Genomic DNA, 19,383 nt, shown 5'->3' on the forward strand with positions numbered 1-19,383 from the left:
ATTCAAGGCAAATTCTAATTTACATCTAATATTAAGCAAATAGTTTGCAGACAAGGCCAATAGCAATATTAGTTTTGTATTTAGCTGCACTGAACTGTGTTCAAAATATTGGCAAAGCCAAAAACGTGTCTGGCTAATGGGCACATCTGTTTAGTTCGAAGTCTATTGGGAATAGCAAACTTTGCAACTTATAAAATGAATTCAATGTGTCTGAGTCAAGCTAAAATCCTAGGAGAGTTCTTAGCCTGAATCACAATATAGAAAATTAGGCTAGCAGTATTCAATATTATATAATATTTAATATTAAATCTAGCACTTTTTTTGTTGCTATGCAGTTAATAAATTCGCTTGGCTGAATTTTGCTCAAGCCCAGCAGCTAACATTAAAGTTTTATCTTAATTATAAACACAAATCAGCAGCAGCAAGTAAAAATTGTATAATGCACGCTATGAACTACATATATATATATAATCTGAACTATAAATATGTATGTTGTATGTGAAGCAGACGCCGCAGACAAGTAGCGAGAGCAATGGAGCTGCAAATGTAATGCAATCTTGATTTTTTTGGTGTCTATAAATAAAATGCAATAATTATCAAAAACAAAATAAAAATAACAAGCAACCAGACTAAAGTTATGCGCAGCTAACTAGCACATACACTTTGAGCAGAGCTATGCAGGCAGTAATTGAATTTAGGTTCATGCAATTTCGAAGCAGATTCGACGTTCAACTTTATGTTTTTGCTTTTAGTTTTGCTTGTGTACACCTTGTTTTAATTTTTCTTTTAAGCAAAGTGTATAGGGCAACAAAATTTTGCGTGTTTGCTGTGTGAGTGAGAAAATTGCATACAACATGCGTTGGCATTCAACAGTTTTTCACGCAGGCGTTAATTGGGTCATAAATTTATATGCGCGCCTAGAGAATTTTCCAGTTTATTTTTATATATAACAAAAAAATGCCACGATCGAGCCTAAGGTAAAAGGCGAGCAGTACGTCTAGCCATTTATTTATTGTTTAAATGATTTTAAAAATACAAACCAAAAGACTGAGGGCGGCATGTGGCAAGTGCGTCAGCTAGACGGATCAATGGGTGGTGATCAAGCGTACGAGTTCAAGTTTAAGTTTGATTGAAATTTGGCAACGCTTTTAATTTGCCTTAATTTACATTTAATATCGAGCAGCTGCTAAGTGACATTTAATAATTTCAAAATTATATTGCACGCGGCACAAAACCAAATTAAAAATATGCGAAACAAAATGACAAAGTGTGTGGCATGAACTTGTCAAGAGAAAAAATACGAAGAGATGTGCAAAATGGCAATGAACGAATAAAAAAGGCAAAAAGTACATGCGCCTTAAATGAAAAATGTGTTTAACAAACCCGCCAAGCTAAAATTGTCCAAAGGTGTTTCATTTTGTTTTGCACGCAAACAAATTTCATTTTTCAGCTGAAAATATTGAAATTCCACTTTAAAGTGCGCCCGCTGGTCTTAAGCATAAGAAAAATGAATTCATGTCAAAGACACACAAAACTATTGAATAAGACTTTTTGGCAAATGTAGCATTTTGCAAACGCAAATGATGCTTTCATATATATTTCGGTTTATTACGCAATTTAGAAGGCCCTGCACTCATTGCGCATACAAAGCAAACAAAACAAGCGAATTGTGAGGCGCGGGGACCTCACAACGCATCACAAAGTGGCCACAAATTGAGCTACGTAAACAAATCACTCAAGTGACACACTTTGCTGTTTGTTGTCATAAGTATTTTAGCATGAAATGTACAATATTTAATATTCTCAAAATGCAAAACAATTTTTCACACCCCAAAGACAGCGCAGGTGACTGTCGCTTAACGAGAGCTAAATGCTCTGTAAGCATAAATAATAAATCAAATTAATGACTTTGCAGCATAGAAAGTTGCTAACGATAGTATCCGTATTGTCATAGAAATATTTTAAATTAATTGTATTGGTTTCTGTTAAATCAATTGATCATATTTTAAAAATAAATAAATGAACTAGCAGCTCAAAATACTTGCTATTAATTAATATTGTTATAGAAATATTTGAAAAATTAATTGTATAAGCTCAAATAAAATTTAGATAATTTTTATAGATACAAATTGAGTTTCTATAAAAAATAAAATATTTTGAATAATTTATATAGTCTGTGTTAGCTTTGCTATTAATTAATATTGTTATAGAAATATTTAAAAATTAATTTAGTTAATTTATATAGATTATCGAATTGAATTTCTATAAATGTTAAATGTTTTAAATAATTTATATAGTCTGTGTTGTCTTAATTTATTCTTGCTGAAGCCTTCCATATAAAAACTTATTGTTTGCTTCAATCAAAATACACACTTAATGCCAAAGTAATCGCATCTTTAGCAAAGAGTATTAGTCACTTATAAATTGTGATTTGACGCTTAATTTGACAAAGACTGTGACACGAAAAACTTGACAGCAATATTTCAACGCAAAGTCAAAAGGCTTGGCATGTCCACATATGAAAGACTTTAAGTAAAAAACACACACAGAATAAAAATATAAAACCACATAAATTTACTAACAATAGCACTTAAAGCTTACAGTATACTTTTGGGCGCAGAACAATTTTAATGTACGAATAATTTTAATGCTGCTGCCTATACGAATTTAAGCACATTGGTCTCAATCTTGATATTATTATGAATATTTCTGTATGACAAGCGCATTAAAATGCGCAGCCCATTAAATGTCTCATGTCCTCTTTTATTTGCTTTTTGTTGTTGAGAACTTAAGCGATGACATCATGCAATTGCTCAGAAGCCAAAATGCAAATTGGGCCAAGCATATGGTATATATATAAATCTATATGGCCAATTGTCTGTCTGTCACTGAATGTCAGTGCACTTGGCTGCATGCAGTTGGGAGAGACTGTGCTGTTGATCTTAAACTTACAGTTACAAATAGCAGCACATTTTTGTTTGGGATTTATTTATTTTTAGCTGAATGAATGAAATCTTTACATCATTTGATATTTATATACAACGCTAAAAGCTTAAAATTTAAATTAGTTTCATTTTATTTTCATTTAACGTTAAATAAATAATTAAATAATATATATTTTGGATACTCATTTGTCGTTGTGGTCGTGTCGTTAGTATAATACATATCTGATCTGAATCTGATAATGTGAGCATTTTTCCTCAGTGCATTTGCGGGCAGCGCGGTGTGTGAATTTGAACAGCGTGCACAATTTTTTTGGGATATTTTTGAGTTTTGTGGGCATTATGAACATGTCTATAAGAGAAATAAATAATAAATTTAATATATAAACCAAGTGTAGTTCAGAAAAGCGGATAAAAGTTGGCATCCTTAAGTATGTCAAAGGTGTCAACGACAGAGCGTGCGGGTGTTACTACTGAGCTGACAGCTGTAGCATTGCTAAGCGAGGAGGAGATGGCGCTGTCTGGCTCATCAAAGGATGAGGCAGGTGTGATGCAAAGACTAGCGGAGCTTATGCTGGAAAGCAGATTCGCTTGGGTTGAAGCTGGCGTTAGATTGGTCGAGGCCGAAACTGTTATGGGCGCAATCTCAGCTAGCGCTGCTGCCAAAGCTGCATCCATGACGCTGGCGGGCTGCTCCGACTCTGTTAGGCTGCTCTCCTTGCTCAGCTTCTTGCGCTTCTTTAACTTTTTCTTTTGTGCTGTCGCCTCGCCAGCATCAAATTCTGCTATGTCCTGAAGCGTTTCAAAGCCAATGCTGTTCCTTGGAGACAGCGCATTGCCATTGCCATTGGTCTCTTCGTTGGCTAAGCCGCTTTTGGAGCTGCGTCTGGAGCGCATTTTACGCTTGGGCGGATCAGCAGCTTCAGCTTCTCGCTCCTCTTTGGCATTGCCATTATCCGAGTCGTTGTCATCGCGTTGTGCTTCGCCCTTGCGCGTCTTCTTTTTGCTCTTTTTCTTCTTGGGCTTTTCCTCAGCCAATGGCTGCTCAGGTAATGGTAGCTCCTCCTCAGGCACATCGGATAACACTTCTCTAACTGGACTGCGACTGAACAGCGTTATGCTTTCCCCTCCCAAGCTAAAGCGACGATCATCATAGGCTTCCATACTTTCAGCCAAGTCCTCTTCAGTGTAATCGAGCTCATCTCTTGGCTGCTCAGGCTGCCGCTCTGCGTAGCTCTCCTCAGCCAAAGTATCCGCCACCAGTTGCTCATGTTCGTATTCCTCTCTCAGCTTCTTTTGCTCCTCCAGCTGTGCCTCGCTCTGCGGCGTTTCATTGTCATCATCCAGCTTAAAGTTCTTGCGCCAATTATACTCGCGCTTTGGCTTGTAGTTCAGATCAACTTCTATATCATCATCCTCTACATCAACTTGCAGTTGCGGATTGTAACCATAACGCGTACGCAATCGCGCAGATTGACGCGCAGCCATGTGGGCATCGCTCAGATAGCGCATTTCAGTATCTCTACGCTCGCTTTCTATTAAGCCAAGTGCGAGATCCACTTCCCTATGTCTGTTGCGCTCCTCCGATCTGCTCAGTTCGCGTGTCTTTGCCCACAGCGCATAGCGTTCGCTTTCTGCACTATTTTGCTCTTTATCCGAATCGCTCTGCTCTTCCGTTTCTGTTGTTAGCTGCTCCTGTATCATAGTCTCATAATCTCTCAGTATGCCGGACTGCTTGCGATTCTTCACAGCATCTTTGTATATCTGTTCTATAAACGAATCCGGATCGGAGCCACCTACAGCGCCATCGTCTAAGCCAAATTCACCATAATCCTGCACATTATCGACTTCCTCCCAATCTTGCGCATCACGATTAGCATAACGATCTGCATTGCGTTCAGCTTCCTCACACTCTGAAGTATCATGATGCGATTCGTCTGTGGGCTGTGTGCGTTCGTTGTTGTCTGAGATGCCCTCATCTAATTCAAATTCGTATTCCTCATCGTCGTCGATTTCAACAACAGTTTGTCGCTCATCCTCGCTGTCATTGTCGTCGTTGCTGCTAAACTCCTCTTGTGCCTCAACAATATCGAAATTATATATAGCGCTAGTGGCATCAAACTCAGCTGCTTCTGCCTCAGCAGCCAGCACAGCTTGTGCCCAAGAGCCTTCGCTTAGGTATTCCGCAGACTTTTTGCGCTCTTCTTCTACAAAGCTAAGCATCTCCTCATTAAAGCTGCGCAAGTCGTGTGTATAAAAATCCTCTTTAATCCAAGTGCGCTTGCCTGTAAGCGAATGCACTTCAATTTGTGATATATAAACACACTCATCGCTTGGGTATTCCTCTACAGGCTGCTCCTGCGCCAGCGAGAAGCGTCTATAATGATGATACTCCTCTGGATCTACATAGGCATAAGGCTCAAGCTGTATAAGCGCTGAGTCTGAAGCGCGTCGCTCACTCTCTAAAAAATCTGTGTTTAGATAGCGCGAAAAGTTTTGAAAGTTAACGCTGGAAGCGGTAAAGGCATCCAGCTTGGTTTCCTCAGCGGGCGCTGGTGAGCGACTCTGACTGCGTGAGCGTTGAAAATCCGACATCGCACGCGCTTCATCCAGTTCGGCGTCAATGCTCAGGTCCAGTGATTCACCCACATAGGTAGAACGTTTAAAGCCGCTTTCCAAGGCTTGTTGTTGCATGCGCTGCGTATCCTTGAGCTGCTCGGAGAAGTTGCGTTCGTATTCATTCGTTTTAGGCTTGGCGCCCAAGCGATTCTCCTCTTGACCGCTTGAGCTGACTAGCGAATCTATTATGGCAGCTTGCAGTTCACGTTGAGCAGCTGCTTTCTCTCTAGCGACGCTTAGATCGGGTGATGGGGTACGCGAGCGTCTAAAGTGCGCCGCCTCCTCACGCAGCTGCTCGTAGTTCTCGCCCAGCTCTAGCGATTCACCCACATAGGTGGAGCGCTTAAAGCCGCTTATAACCATTTCATCTTTTAAATCTCTAGCTAGCTCCGACATTGTTCTATCGTAGTCGGGTAATCTTTCAGGCGTTGCCATTCTTAGCTCCATTTCCTCGCTGGCATTTCGCAGCTGCCGCAGCGCCTGCAAGTCCAGCTTATGCTCCTTGGCCTGCTGTGCCAACAATCTTTCCATTTCCTCTCTTTCTGCTGCACTCAGCTCAAAGTCATCCCCATCTGAATGTGATCTAGAGCGTGACCTAGAGCGTGAGGGTGACAAGGATCTCATATCACGATCGCTGCCTGTTGCTAGCGCAGCGCCCTCCTCTACATATTCAAAGCGCAGCTCTGGCTCTGGGGTTGCCGCTCGCTGCAGCTGCTCAAAGAACGCATCATTCTGAGCTATCAGCTTCTCGCGTCTGTGTTGCAAGCTCTGCTCTATATTCGAAGCAGTGGGCAATGGAGACTTTGAGCGTGAGCGCGAGTGTGAGCGACAACGATTCATACGCAGCTCAGCAAATAGTTTGGCCATGCTCTCGGGCGTATCTTCCATTTCATCTTTGACTGGCTCTTCAGCTACTTCTATGGATATCATGGGCACGTTGGGTGGCTCATCAGCAGCTTCTATGGATATCATAGGCACATTAAGCGGCGCAGCTGAGCTTGCTGGTTTCACATCTTGTAGCTGCTCAAAGAGCTCATCGTTTTGTCTGATGCGCTTTTGTCTGCGCGTCTCCAAGCTACGCGCTAGATTATCAGCTGTGGGCAAAGGTGAACGCGATCGTGAGCGTGAGCGTGAATTTCGCTCTGCACGCATAGTTTCAACAAAGAGACGCATTTCCTCGCGTGTGGGCAGCACTTCAGCTGGCTCCATCTCTTCATCAGCCAACGCATTAATTTCGATAACAGGCTGCGGCAATGCGGCCTCCAATTGAGCATCCACGCCATTGACTTCCAGCTCCATTGCTGCCTGCTGCTGCTGCTGATTGAAATCGCTTAGACTTTCCGGCAAAGATTGTGAGCGTGCGCGCGCTTGTTGCGTTACCACTGCCGACTCAAAGCTCATTGTAGTCTGCGTGCTTTCATCCACCGTTTCATAGACCATGGACACCACCTGATTGCTGCCATGCTTGACATCATCTGCAACATTCTGCAGCGGCAGCTCGGCTTGATGTCCATTCATGCTGCTTGTTAACATTTGCAGCACAGTTTCGCAGTTGAGCTCGCCAGCTAGCAGGCCCTGCTGCGTATCATCGTAGATCTCTAGCGTATGCTCCAGATCCACATCCATGCGATTGGCCACATTCTTGGGCGTTGGTGAGGGATTGCGCGAATTGGAGCGCGATCTTGATGGGTTAACGGATGCGGTAAAGTCATAAAAGTCGCTGAGGCCTTCCATGACCAAACCGTACTCATCACGCCAGGGAGCAGTATCTGGTTGTCGTATTGTTATGCTGGGCGGTGGACTGTTGGCTGCTTCGTTCTCAACCCAACGCTCTTCGTAGTGATCCATTTCATCGATGCGTGGACTGCGACGCATGCCGGGTGAGCCGCCGCGGGACTGCTCCTCTGCTGTGCTGGAGGTTTGCAGCTTTTGTTGGTTAATAGCAAAAGCATATGAAAAGCAAAGTGTTAGGCATTAAGCATTAAATGTAAAAGCCAAGCAATGATGATGATGATGATGAAGATGATTGTGTTGATTATGAAGCTGCTGAGGCGTTGCCACTTACATTGGTTTTAATATCGCTGCTGCTCGTTTGTGCTGCGCTGTCCTTTTCCTAGTACACCAAAAGCTTAAGTAAGTGTGTTTTGATTTATTTAATGCCACATTAGCTCACCAGTTGCTCCTTGGAGTGCTGCTGCTGCTGCCGTAACGTTGCGGCTGCTTCAACATTTTGCGCCTCGTTGGCTTCTTCAAAGCTGCTGCTCTTGGGTTCGCTCTTGGGCAGCTCTTTGGCTACTTCTTCACCCGCTGAGTGTCGCTCCAGCTCCTCTTCGTCTATGGACAAGGCCTTCTCACGCTTCCAGAACTCTGTATCTTTGTAGTGCTCGGGCATAACCTCACCCCAGGGATTTGTTTGCTCTTCACCCAACATTTCCAAACCTGCGCCAGCATCGCCGCTCGGCTTCACATCCTTGGCCGGGCTGCGCTTGTGGCGTCTGTGATGCGACTTGACACGCAATGTTGGCTCACTGCTGTACTTTATAGGATTGTAATCCTCCTTGTCGCCATGCCTGAGCTCCTCTTCTTCCAGCGATGTAAACATTTTGAGCTCTTCATCGCGTGATGTGCGTGACTCGCGTGAGGAATTGCTGCTGCCGCTAGAGCGTCGCTTTTTAAAAGCGCGTCTACGTCCCGAGCCATCCTCACGCACAAGCGGACGCTGCTTTATGCCGTCCAAGGAACGCAAATACTCTTCCGTATATTCAGGCACATTGTCTTCACCCTCTGGCTCTGGACGCTCGCGTTCATTCTCTGCCAGTATGAGTGGTCGCTCCTCTGAGGCTTGTGTGCTAAATGAAGACTGTTGACTGGAATTGGGTTCCACGGAGGAACCCTCATCATCAACGCTGGGAAACATTAAAGTTTTGCTTTTGCTTGCATAGGGCTCTTCGCTGGCGTTGCTGCTTTGCCCGAACTGCGTCTTGACGCGTTGCACCATCATGGGCTCCTCATCATCCATGTCGGGTGCTTCAAAGCGAGGCGGCAGTATTTTTTTTATGCACGGCTCTTCTACTACGGGCACCATGCCAGCGTATTCGTCTTCCTGTGCAGCTTGCAACATGCGCTGTTGCAACATGACCATTTCCTCTTCGGCTTCCATAAACAGTCGCGCATTTTCCTCAATGGACTTTTGCTTCTTTTCGAGTTTATCCTTGCTGGCTGCTAAGCGACGCGCTTGCTCCAGCTGCAGCGCTTCTTCTTCTAGTTCGCTTTCTGTTGCACTCAATTTGCGTTCACGCTCAGCGGCTAAAAGTCGCTGCACTAGCTCGTTATCGCGCTTTGCCTGCTCTTCATCTTCATCCACTTGCAGCAGCAGCTGTCGCTCTAGCTCTGCTTCATGCAGTTCTCGCTCTCGCTGCGCTTGCTCTGTCGCCAGCTCAGCTTCGCGTATGCGTTGTTCATTCTCTTCTAGCTCACGCTGCTCTTGCTCTTTCGCCAGCTCAGCTTCGCGTATGCGTTGTTCATTCTCTTCTAGCTCACGCTGTTCTCTTTCGCGCTGCTCTTCTGCTTCTCTAAGTTTTCTAGCATTTTCTTCAAATTCGCGCTGTTGTTGTTCGGCCTCTTTTAGTTTCTGTTCGTTTTCTTCTCGTTCGCGTTGCTCTGCTGCGCGTTTTGCTTCGGCTGCTTGCAGCTTTCTTACATTCTCCTCGGCATCCTCTTTCGCTCGCTGCTCTGCTTCACGCTGTCGCTCCGCCTCGATTAGTTTTCGCTCGGCCTCTTGCTGTTCGGCTGCTAGACGTGCCTGCTCGGCTTGCTTGCGCTCTTCGGCTAATTTATGTTCTGCCTGCGCTAAAGCTTTGCGCGTATCTTCTTCTATATGACGCTGACGCTCCAGCTCAGCTGCCAGCGCTTTGCGTTTATCCTCCGGCGACTCCACACGAAAGCCATTGCTATAGATGACGCCATCCTGCATGACCTTGTTGTTACCCGCCGCTGACTCACGCGCTGCTGCATCATCCAGTTCGCGCTGCAGTCGCTCACGTAGACGCGGCAGCTCCTCCGCATCGGCAGCCGCATCCGCATTCTCGCTGCCATTGGGATGCTGACAGCTCCAATGGTACAGCTGACGTGCCACAAAGGCAAACTCCAAGGCGCCCAGATAGCCAATCAGCAGCGAGAACAGCAACTCACCGACGCCGGTCAGCAGTTCGTCCGCAGCCATGGCCGAGAATCTGTTTCTATTCGCTTGCGTAACCCCCAGACGCTCACACTGCGCCAGCCAGCGTTGCAATGTGGGGCCAATGCTATGTACGATGGGCACCCAGTCCACTTAGCCAGCTGTCTATGAGAGTGTGAGTGTGTCTATTATATAAAATACGCACTCAGCAGAGCAGGCAAAACTGAGAGCAGCAGTCGCGTTGGGGCGCAAGTGATTAGGTAATTCAATTAAAATTTTTCAAATGACGAATTTCTTGAGCGTTTATTCAAATCGTTGTCGAATTTTCACATACAGCAGATGCTTGCGCAAATTTTGTTTATTTTATTTTATTTTAGGCATAAATTTATTTGATTTCCAAGCACTATACACTTTTCACTTTTGCAGACCCGGCGAGCTTGGGGCGCAGCACACACGTTGCCAGTTAATCGATCGTCTTGCAACTGATTAACAAAACTAAGGGCGGCCCCCGAACGTAAAAAACAAAAGCACTGCACATTGGTGACAAATGAGAGACGAGCGGGGGGCTATGGACAGTGCTTTGGGTATTTTGGCACACGAAATTGGCCCAAGCGTTTCTAATCAGCACGATTTGTAAATTGCGAGCGATTTTCAAATACTAAATATATATAGACAATAGACGGCAACATATAGCAGCGCATTATATATACTATATATATATCTAACTCATTTGTATATTTTTGCAACAATTTTGTTTTAGCAGCGCATTCGCATTTGCTTATTTTTCAAATTTTGCTTTAGTTACAATTTTCTTTGTTTTCTTTCAATTTTCATGCTTGGCCTTCGCCAGCTTTTGGTAGTGGCATGGCCAATGCCGCTGCTCGCTGCATTTGCTGCTGCCATAAATTTTGTAGCCAACAAATTGAACACTCTCGCGCTCTCTTAGCCTCTTTGACTCAATAAACAACATTAAAATATGTATTTATATATTGCTGTGAGTGTGAGCTAGCAAACTATTAATATCTTTAAAAAAATATGTGCCAAAAATACATAAAAATGTTTCAAGTGTGTGTAGTTTGTGTTGAAAGCGAAAGTGTGCAAACAGCTGAAGCAGCAGATACAAAAAAATTATGATGATGATCTATGGCCAGCAGGTAAATGAGAAGAATGATGCTTGGCCTTAAGAACTTTTTACGGATGGACTATTAAAGGGATTAAAAGTTCCATCAAAGTGGATTAAATATAACATTAAATATAATATGTATAATATTATTTTAGATTCAAATAATTTACACAATAAATGTTTATAATAAAACTAACTAACTAAAAACATTTTATGACTGATATAGCACTGATCTAATTAAATAATAATATATTATTATTATAGATGCAAATCATTTACCCAAACAATTTTTATATATAGAAGAGCAGCAATTGCAACTTCTTGCCACAAAACTCTTGCACTGCTTGCAATCTTGAACTCAAAATCTTTTTGCTATAATTTGTTATATTACATTAAAATTATTTACACAAGCAATGCTTAACTTTAGCTTTAGATTAACTGCAACTTCTTTGGCTCTTACACTGTTTGCAACTTAAAGTTGGAAATCTTTTTACTGTTTACTAGCAAATCCCGTGGCTAACACGTCAAGCGCCAAAGCTGGCAATGAACTGTCAACAGCCAACTGACTATCACTTTTGCTGCATTTGTCCAATATAGCGAACAAGTTGGGCTTTTAATGGGGGAGAGCTGACAGCAAATGAAGTTCAATGAAAATGGCATACGGTGGTAGGAAATGCGCACAGTGGAAACAGTGAACACACCTTGAACATTAAAGGTTGAGTTGACTGCGTGCGACAGCCCATAAAAGAAAATTATAACGCACATATGTCGAGTTGAATTCAAAAACGCGCCTGAAAGTGTGCTAAGCATTGCGCGCTTACAATAAACTATAAGTGTGCGTGTGTGTGTGCGTGCGTGTGGACTCACCTCATCACAGCCCGTGCAGCGTGGCTTTAACATTTCCGCATAGTGACGCTCGCAGTAGATTTTATCATCATGGACACAGTAGGTGAGATCCACGAGCAGCTCGTTGCAGGTGCTGCAGCTAAAGCATTTCGGATGCCACATGACCGACTCCACAAATTTGGGTGCGGCCACAATGAGCTCGCCTGCGGTTATTTCATTATCACAATGCGCACAGTGCTCATCATAGGGCGCATCCTTGATATAACCTAGAGAAAGCAAAAGTTAATGCCAATACAAATTAATTAATTGAGTTTGGTAGCTTCACCTATATCCAGTGCAATTTCATTGCGCGCTGTAACAAAATCCTCAAAGCTTGCCTCATGCTGCACCTCGAGATGCTTGCAGTGCTCCAGTGACAGATCCTGCTTGGGCAGTTGATATGAGATCTGCTGCTCACGCAAGCGCGCGCCCTCGCTGCCCAGCTGTGGCACCTTCTCCTCCGGCAGCTGCTCAAAGTAGCGCTTAATGCGCGCCGAGGCGCGCACACCTGGCGGCACCCAAGTGTAGCCCAAATCTCGCGGCTCCACGCCGGACTCTGCCGGCGAGACTAGCTTAAAGCCCAAACGCTCATGCACATTGGTCGTCTGTTGCTGATAAATCGCATGCGCTTCCCTAGGACATTTGCAGGATTGGCAAGTTTTTCTGCAAAGCAAACAAAACAAATCAAATTTTGAATCTAACAGTCGAAAGCGTTTGCTTAACTTAATTTATTTACGCTGCTGCGTAAAAGCTTTTGCTGCTAGCGCCCTCTAGCGGCAGCTTACCTTACAATGAGATCGTAAATTTCTTTTCTATCAAATACTTTGCAATAAATGCTTAAAACATTGAGACAAGCATAATGCATTCCCGTCCAGGGCACATCGGAGGCCATGGCCGCCCACAGTGGGCACTCGTTGTGACGTTCCAGATCGAGCATTTTCACCATTTTATGTGCGAAACTTTGTTATTAACTTTTTTGTTGTTGCCTTTTTTCCGTTTTTAATGCTGATTACGTTTAACTTGTTATTATTGCTTATTATTTTTACTTCTGTTGTTTCTCTTGGCGTTTTGAGTGTTTTTTATATTTGTGCACTTTTTTAATTTAACTTGGTCTGTTGTATTCAATTACAGTTGACTCATCAGAATATGATTTTTATTTTTTTTTTTTGTCTGCGTTTATTGTTTTTTTCTCTGCTGCTCAGACGGCCTTTGCAGCAGCTGGGCGCCTACTATTTATTAAGTGGAAAATAAGTTGCGTTTTAAGTACTTTTGTTTAAGTTTAATTGGCACGTTTGCGCACCGTTATATGCTCATTGACATTTTGATTAAGGTGTTAATTTAACCTTTAGACAACAAAAGGCGCGTCACACTCTCTGCTTTGTTTACTATCAGCAGCAACTATTTTATTTATTTGCTTTTGCCTATGCGCATTGTTTAGCGCTGCTGCTGCTGCTGCAGATAAACGCCTTGTTTAATTATTTGTTTAATTAAATACAAACAATCAGCGTCATAAATACGCCCACAACGCTCACTAATTGTGCGTAAGAGCCAACAAGTCAGATAAAAACTATGTACGCTACACATGTAGCTAGATACGGATGGCTGGATACGGATACGGCAAGGCTCATATGGTCAGAGGGTGGGGAGAAATCTAGGCGCTATAGCTTGATAGCAGTTAAATTGCACAGAGTGTAAGTTTCGTACCCTAACCTAAGTTGACTTATGTTAATAACATAGCATACTGCTGTTAATACAATTTTATAAGCATGTTAACAGCATCTATCATTCAATAACCAAATTTGGTACGCTGACAAATAAGAAAATTATTTTATTAACATTGCGCTGTTAACAGAATTCTACGCCAAATAAAATGACTAACATAGTTCTGTTAATACAATTTTAAATGTATGTTAACAGCGTCTATCATTCATAAGCAAATTTTGTACGCTGTTAAAAAAAAAATGTTACAGAATTCTACGTATAAGAAAACTAACTTATTGTTTTTTATAGCAACTTATTAATTTAATTAAATGCTTATATACTGACAAAGAAAGAAAACATTATAACATTGTTCTGTTAACAAAATTTAAAATAGCATAACTCTAGATTAAAGAAGATTCAATTTACTGATTGCAAGCATAACAAAATTATGTTAACATAACATAAGATACGTTATCATTTTAAAAAATGTTACTTTTACAGCAGTAGCGCTAACGGCATTAACTATGTTGTCTCTCTCTCTCTCTCTACATTACTTTATTCATCACCAAAAATAAATTCTCCTTGACGCAAGAGCAAGAGCTGAAGGTAAAGGTAAAGTTAAACGCATCGCTTCATGTCAAGAGCCAACAACTGCTGATAAGATTAATAAAAAAAAAAAAAAAGAATAAATAAATAAAACAGCGAGCTGCTCGCATACCTTTAAGCCTTGCGTGATGTCATCACAAAAGTAATCACGTTAGGGGGACCAAAATAAAAGTAAAACATTGTCAACAGCCACGAAAAAAGAGGAAGAAAAGAAGCAGAGAATGCGCTTGAGTGTGACCGAAGGAAATAACAATAAAATGCGTAATAATTTTCTAAAAGGTGCGCGCAATGATTAAAACCGACAGCGAGCGCCACAGATAAGCCAAACGCATTAGCTCTTTAAATGTTATCACTTGCAGCTAATAAAAAAAAATAATATAATGCCAAGTGACCTTTAATAGACACGCAGAGCAAACAAACATGAGAAATTGTTGCTAATTGGACACGACTGACAAATGCGGAAAGTGCAACAGGTTTGCAAAATACTTGTAAGTATATGGAAATTGAGAGAGGCATAAACAAATGTAAATCTTGAATGAATCACAGTCAAGTTGGGTATGGGGCTGGGGCTGGGGCAATTTAGATTTATGTCAAAGTTATGTTTGCTGACTGTGGATGCAAAATAATTGCTAATTTAGATAAGTATCTTGGCTAAAAGTTGAGATGAAAGCTAAGCTAAGCTAAAAGTAAAAGAAATATAATTGAGCAATGATTTGAGCTTGCAAATAAATGTAAAGCAATCAATTTTGTATTCTTCACTCGCACTTGATTAATTCATTTGTTCTCGGAAACTTATCAAATAACATCTGGCCACACAAACTCCAAGCTTATATAGCTGATATTTTTCGAAATATGTGTATAAGCAAATTTGCAGTCTTTGCCACATTGACGCATTTGTTTTAATTAATACTCGTGATGTCTTTTTGAATGCTATAAATAAATACACAAATTTCTGCAATATCATTATTAGAAGACCTTGACTGTAGCAGCACTAATTACAAACAAAGATAACTAATATAACTGCAGTATACGTTGTCTTATAATTTAGCTCATGGGCCCAGGCCAGCTCTTATCGCTGCTATATAAACATGATGTGCTATTAAAACGTGCTTCATGCCAGATTAGCACAACTGTTGTCTGTTGTCTATGCAGAGATTCATATTTAATTGAATTTGTGTGTCTGAAGCTCATAAATATGTATGTAATTTACTGATAGGCCTATCCCTATGCAATCAACGCATTGTCAGCGAACAAAGAACAAAGCAGCGACAACAAAATTAGCCACATATACTTATTTATATTTGCGCTTTATAGAATGTTGCCTGCCTTTTGTTTTATACATTTACAGGGTATTCAAAAGCATAATGCAGAGCAGTGGCTGCCAAAAGTTTTTGCTGCCAGAGATAAGTAAATGTAATTAAAAGCCAAGCGCGCTTGCTACACACGTAGATATAGATAGAAAGGCAGCAGCAGCTACAACTTTTGTTGTTGTTGTTGCCCACAGCAGCATTTGGCAAATTTTTTGGTAGCTCTTTGAAGGCAGAGGGAACACACGCAGTGGGTTAACCACAGTCAGCAATTACAATTGATAAGCCCCAAAGTCACTTTCATTTATACGCATACACATGTGTCTTTGTGTGCCTGTGTGTGTGTGTGTGTTACTTGGGCAATTGCTAAAGTTTTTGGCGACAAAGTGACATTTAGCAGCAAGTCTAGCCTATGCAATTTATGTGAGTGTGCGCTGACCTGCTTTGTGTGTGTGTGTGTGTGTGTAGAGGAAAATCCAATTTTCTACTATAATTGAGCATGTTGCGCCACATAAACAATAAAAAGAAATAAACAATAAAAGCGCGCATAAAAGTCAACGACGCTGCTACAAATCTCAATTATGAACCCAAAGGTATAAGTGCATAACTGTAATGCTGTGTGTGTGCGTGTGTGTGTCTGTCTGCTGGACACGCTGAGCTGCGTGGGAGCGAGAGAACGGGAGAGCGTAAGCTGGCAAATGATTAAAGAGCAAGTGCACTGCTTTCAAAGCTTAAGCGCTTGTTGCGCTCACTCTCTTTTCGCTTTCGATTAAATGACTTTTAATGCGATTACGACGACGACAACAACAACAAGCGCAAGAGGAAGAGCAATAACAATGAGCGTAAAGCATAGCATAGAATAATGCACTTTACTGCCGGCTAGTGTGCCACACATTCATATCTATGTATATGTGTATAAGTAGTCAAGTTAGTTTATAAGTTATGCGTTTGGCTGGCAACCGCTAATTGAATCAGTGAGCAGCGAACCAGCGATAATATCACAGACAACAGAGCAAAAGCAACCAAGGTAGTTAATTAACATATGCAACTGAGCGGCAGAGAGCGGAAAAGAGCGAGCGCTGCTGTTAATGCCAGCTGAGCTGCAACTGTTGCCATGACAAGTCAAACAGGAGTCTGTCTGTCTGCTGCTGTTGTTGTTGTTGTTGTCAAATTGAAAATTGCATTAGCTGTTGTCGCTTCGGGATAAACATAATGCAAAATCTGCGCACAATGTGTTACAAATTTTACATGAAAAAACTTGACTTACTGCACTTTATATAAATGTGAGGAGGCGCAACAAATGTCAGCAGCGTGGGGTTGCATCTGATATTTAAAAATAAACAATTAGTATATACACGTTCTTATTGTATTTAGTCATTAAACCCTTGCAGCTGTAATTTCACTTCACTGCTCTTAAATTCAAATTACCAACAGTCTATTAATTTGTTAACTCTTTATAAACCATTGATTTATAAATTCTCAATGAAATTCTTCGTATTGTTTCGCACATAAACTTGAACTTGTAGTATGTAAACAATAGCAAAATACCAGCATTTATTAAAAGGGCCCCACGCTTTTTACACTTCTACAATAAATTATTTAAGTTTACTAGTTTATTATGAAAACACTTGTCTGCCACTTGTTTTAACATTCAACATTTTTGTTTGATCTACAGCAGCAGCAGCAGCAAAAATTCCGCAATGATATTTTTTATTTTTGCGGCTTATTAATGCAAACATAATTTCAGCGACTAGCTAGAGAACGTTGAGGCGTTGAAATGTAATCAAATCGAAACCAAAATAATACAAAACAATTATGATTTGGCTCTTAAGAGAGAGCACAGCACACACACACAGAGACGTCATGAGGATTCTTTGTAGCTGTCACATTTCTTTAATTTATTTATGTAATTAATATGTCTTTGCACCTTGCCAAAATATAAACAAAACAAAAGCATATAAACAAAAAGAAAACGCGCCGAAATACGCGCCAACTTCAAAACTTTTTTAAAACAGCGAACTTGAGGCGCTGACACCGCGACAACCGCACCGTAACACAATTCAATTCTAACTGTTTATAACCGCCCAGCGCGCGGTGCGAGCTCTCGTGACAGCTCGTGAGCAGCAGCAGCATTCGTGCAAAGTTTGGTGCGTGCTCGTGAGCGCTGCCAGCGTCAGCGTTAGCAGAGCAGCCAACTCAAAGAGCGAGAGAGAGCAGCAAGCGTGTGAGTGCGGGTGGGGAGCATATGTTAAGCTTGCTGTTGTTGTTCTTGGCGTCGCTGCCAGCAAACGAGCAGCACATGTGAAAAACGGGAGCGCGTGTAAATTGGGAGAGCAATGCAAGTGAGCAGTGATAATGACATGACTGCCGCACATTGGGCCAAAACAGTATGAAACTTTAATGAATTAAAAAACTTACGCAAATGAGCTTGCATTTTAATTTATTAACTATTTATAATTTTTTATAGCTTTAATTGCTTGAAAGCAAATATAAATAGAGAATTCTTTTTAATATGTTTTGAACACTAGCAAAGGCAGTAACGTAACGAAATGAACTCGCATTTTAATAATTCATGAATTTTGTGTGGGCTGCTTACGCCTTTTATTTTAACTGTTTGCATATTTGTTTAAGTATGGTTAATTATATGAGCGCATTATTTTTTATGCTTAACTTTTAGCCACATTAGTATAACGGCTCATACCAATGTATTACATGCTGCATCAATGGCAACCAGCAAACGCTTATTAGCAATGCCAATGAGTTGGTTCTTTTGTTATTAACACGGCACACGCAGCACACGTGTGTGTGTGTGTAAAATGTTGGGCAGGTAGCACAGCTAATGAGTCAACAGGTAGTGCGCTTGGCTGCCTGTGGAGTCGCATAAAGTTGTGTGTGCCCCTGCCACAGTTGCAACTTGCCTAGATCATTGGTGAATGGGGGGTGGGGGGCCTAGAGAACAGCACGGCACATAATTAATGGCCAACAGCCGTTGCATTTATTAGCTGTAGTTGTAGCCCAGGGCTTAGTTGTGCTTTTTCCATCCAAGGCGGCCAAGGTCATAGTCAAAGCAAACGCAAGCACAAGTGGCCAGACGCATTTATCAAATGGCAGCGACAAATTGCTGCGCTTTGATTGCCACACACACACACATAAACATGCAACAAATTACAAGTATTTATTTATAAACAAACACTGAGTAAATCGCAACTAAGTAGCCATAAAGGCCAATTGAAATGTAACTGGAAATGGCTAGTGGGTGGGCTCAAGGGGGAGTTAGGAGCAAGATTAGTTTGTCAGCAGCACAAGCAGCAACTATAAAGACTACGCAAATGGCCCGTTAAAATATTATGATGCCATTGGAATCGTTTGGCACTACTCTTGGCTGATTGGATTATATGGACTAAAGGAAGAAGCAAAGTCGCAACTGCAAAATTTAGAATACTAATTATTGGTTTATTGCTTAGTAATAAAACTTGATTTGAAATAAACTTTGATTTGCTGTCAATATTAAAATATTAATAAACAAAGTGTATTAAATTTGATGGGTTCTTTTGCTTTAAGAGCAACCAAAGTGCATTTAAAGAGAAGACTGCAAAATTAGAACTAATTATTGTTGTGGTCAAATGTATTTTCTATTTAAATATAATAAAACAAAGTGTATTATATGCTTTGGGTATACTCTTGCTTTAAGAGCAATTCATGTGCGTTTAAGTTCTAACTGCAAGACACTAAACTTAAGTAAATTTTTGTATATTTGCACTAAAAATATACAAAACGTGTGCTGTAGTCTATCTAAATGTTAAAAGGGGTTGGTGGGCGCATGCAGGGGTAATGGCCTGGGCGGGTGCTGATTGCTGTGGCCAAGTGTTTTCATTCATGGCGTGCGCGCACAAAAGTCAACAGACCCTCAAGAGCCGTCAAGAGTCGGGCAAGAGGAAACTGATGGACAGCCATACGCACCGAATGGTGGGTGGGGGGCAGTCCAAGATAAAAGACAACATGTCTGAAATTCGCTAAAATTTA

General features: G+C 41.5%; 1 protein-coding gene across 6 annotated transcripts in view; it reads right to left on the bottom strand.

Annotated features, from left to right (window-relative positions):
• The window catches only part of LOC108599571 (four and a half LIM domains protein 2), a 51,065-nt gene that overhangs the window by 10,475 nt on the left and 21,207 nt on the right, over positions 1–19,383 (bottom strand). For 2 of the 6 annotated variants that reach the window (XM_017986491.1, XM_017986490.1), the window contains 2 exons: positions 12,033–12,409; positions 11,729–11,973 (listed from right to left, as the gene is read on the bottom strand). In XM_017986491.1, the coding sequence (XP_017841980.1) occupies positions 11,729–11,973; positions 12,033–12,409 (622 nt within the window). Of the gene's footprint in view, positions 1–2,971; positions 7,488–7,626; positions 7,675–7,734; positions 10,304–11,728; positions 11,974–12,032; positions 12,410–12,531; positions 12,732–19,383 lie in introns of those variants that run through there. The other 4 variants (XM_017986492.2, XM_017986489.2, XM_017986487.2 and 1 more) reach the window with 4 other exon arrangements.

This window comes from Drosophila busckii, chromosome 3L (genome assembly GCF_011750605.1).
Source record: "Drosophila busckii strain San Diego stock center, stock number 13000-0081.31 chromosome 3L, ASM1175060v1, whole genome shotgun sequence".
NCBI classification, from domain to species: domain Eukaryota; kingdom Metazoa; phylum Arthropoda; class Insecta; order Diptera; family Drosophilidae; genus Drosophila; species Drosophila busckii.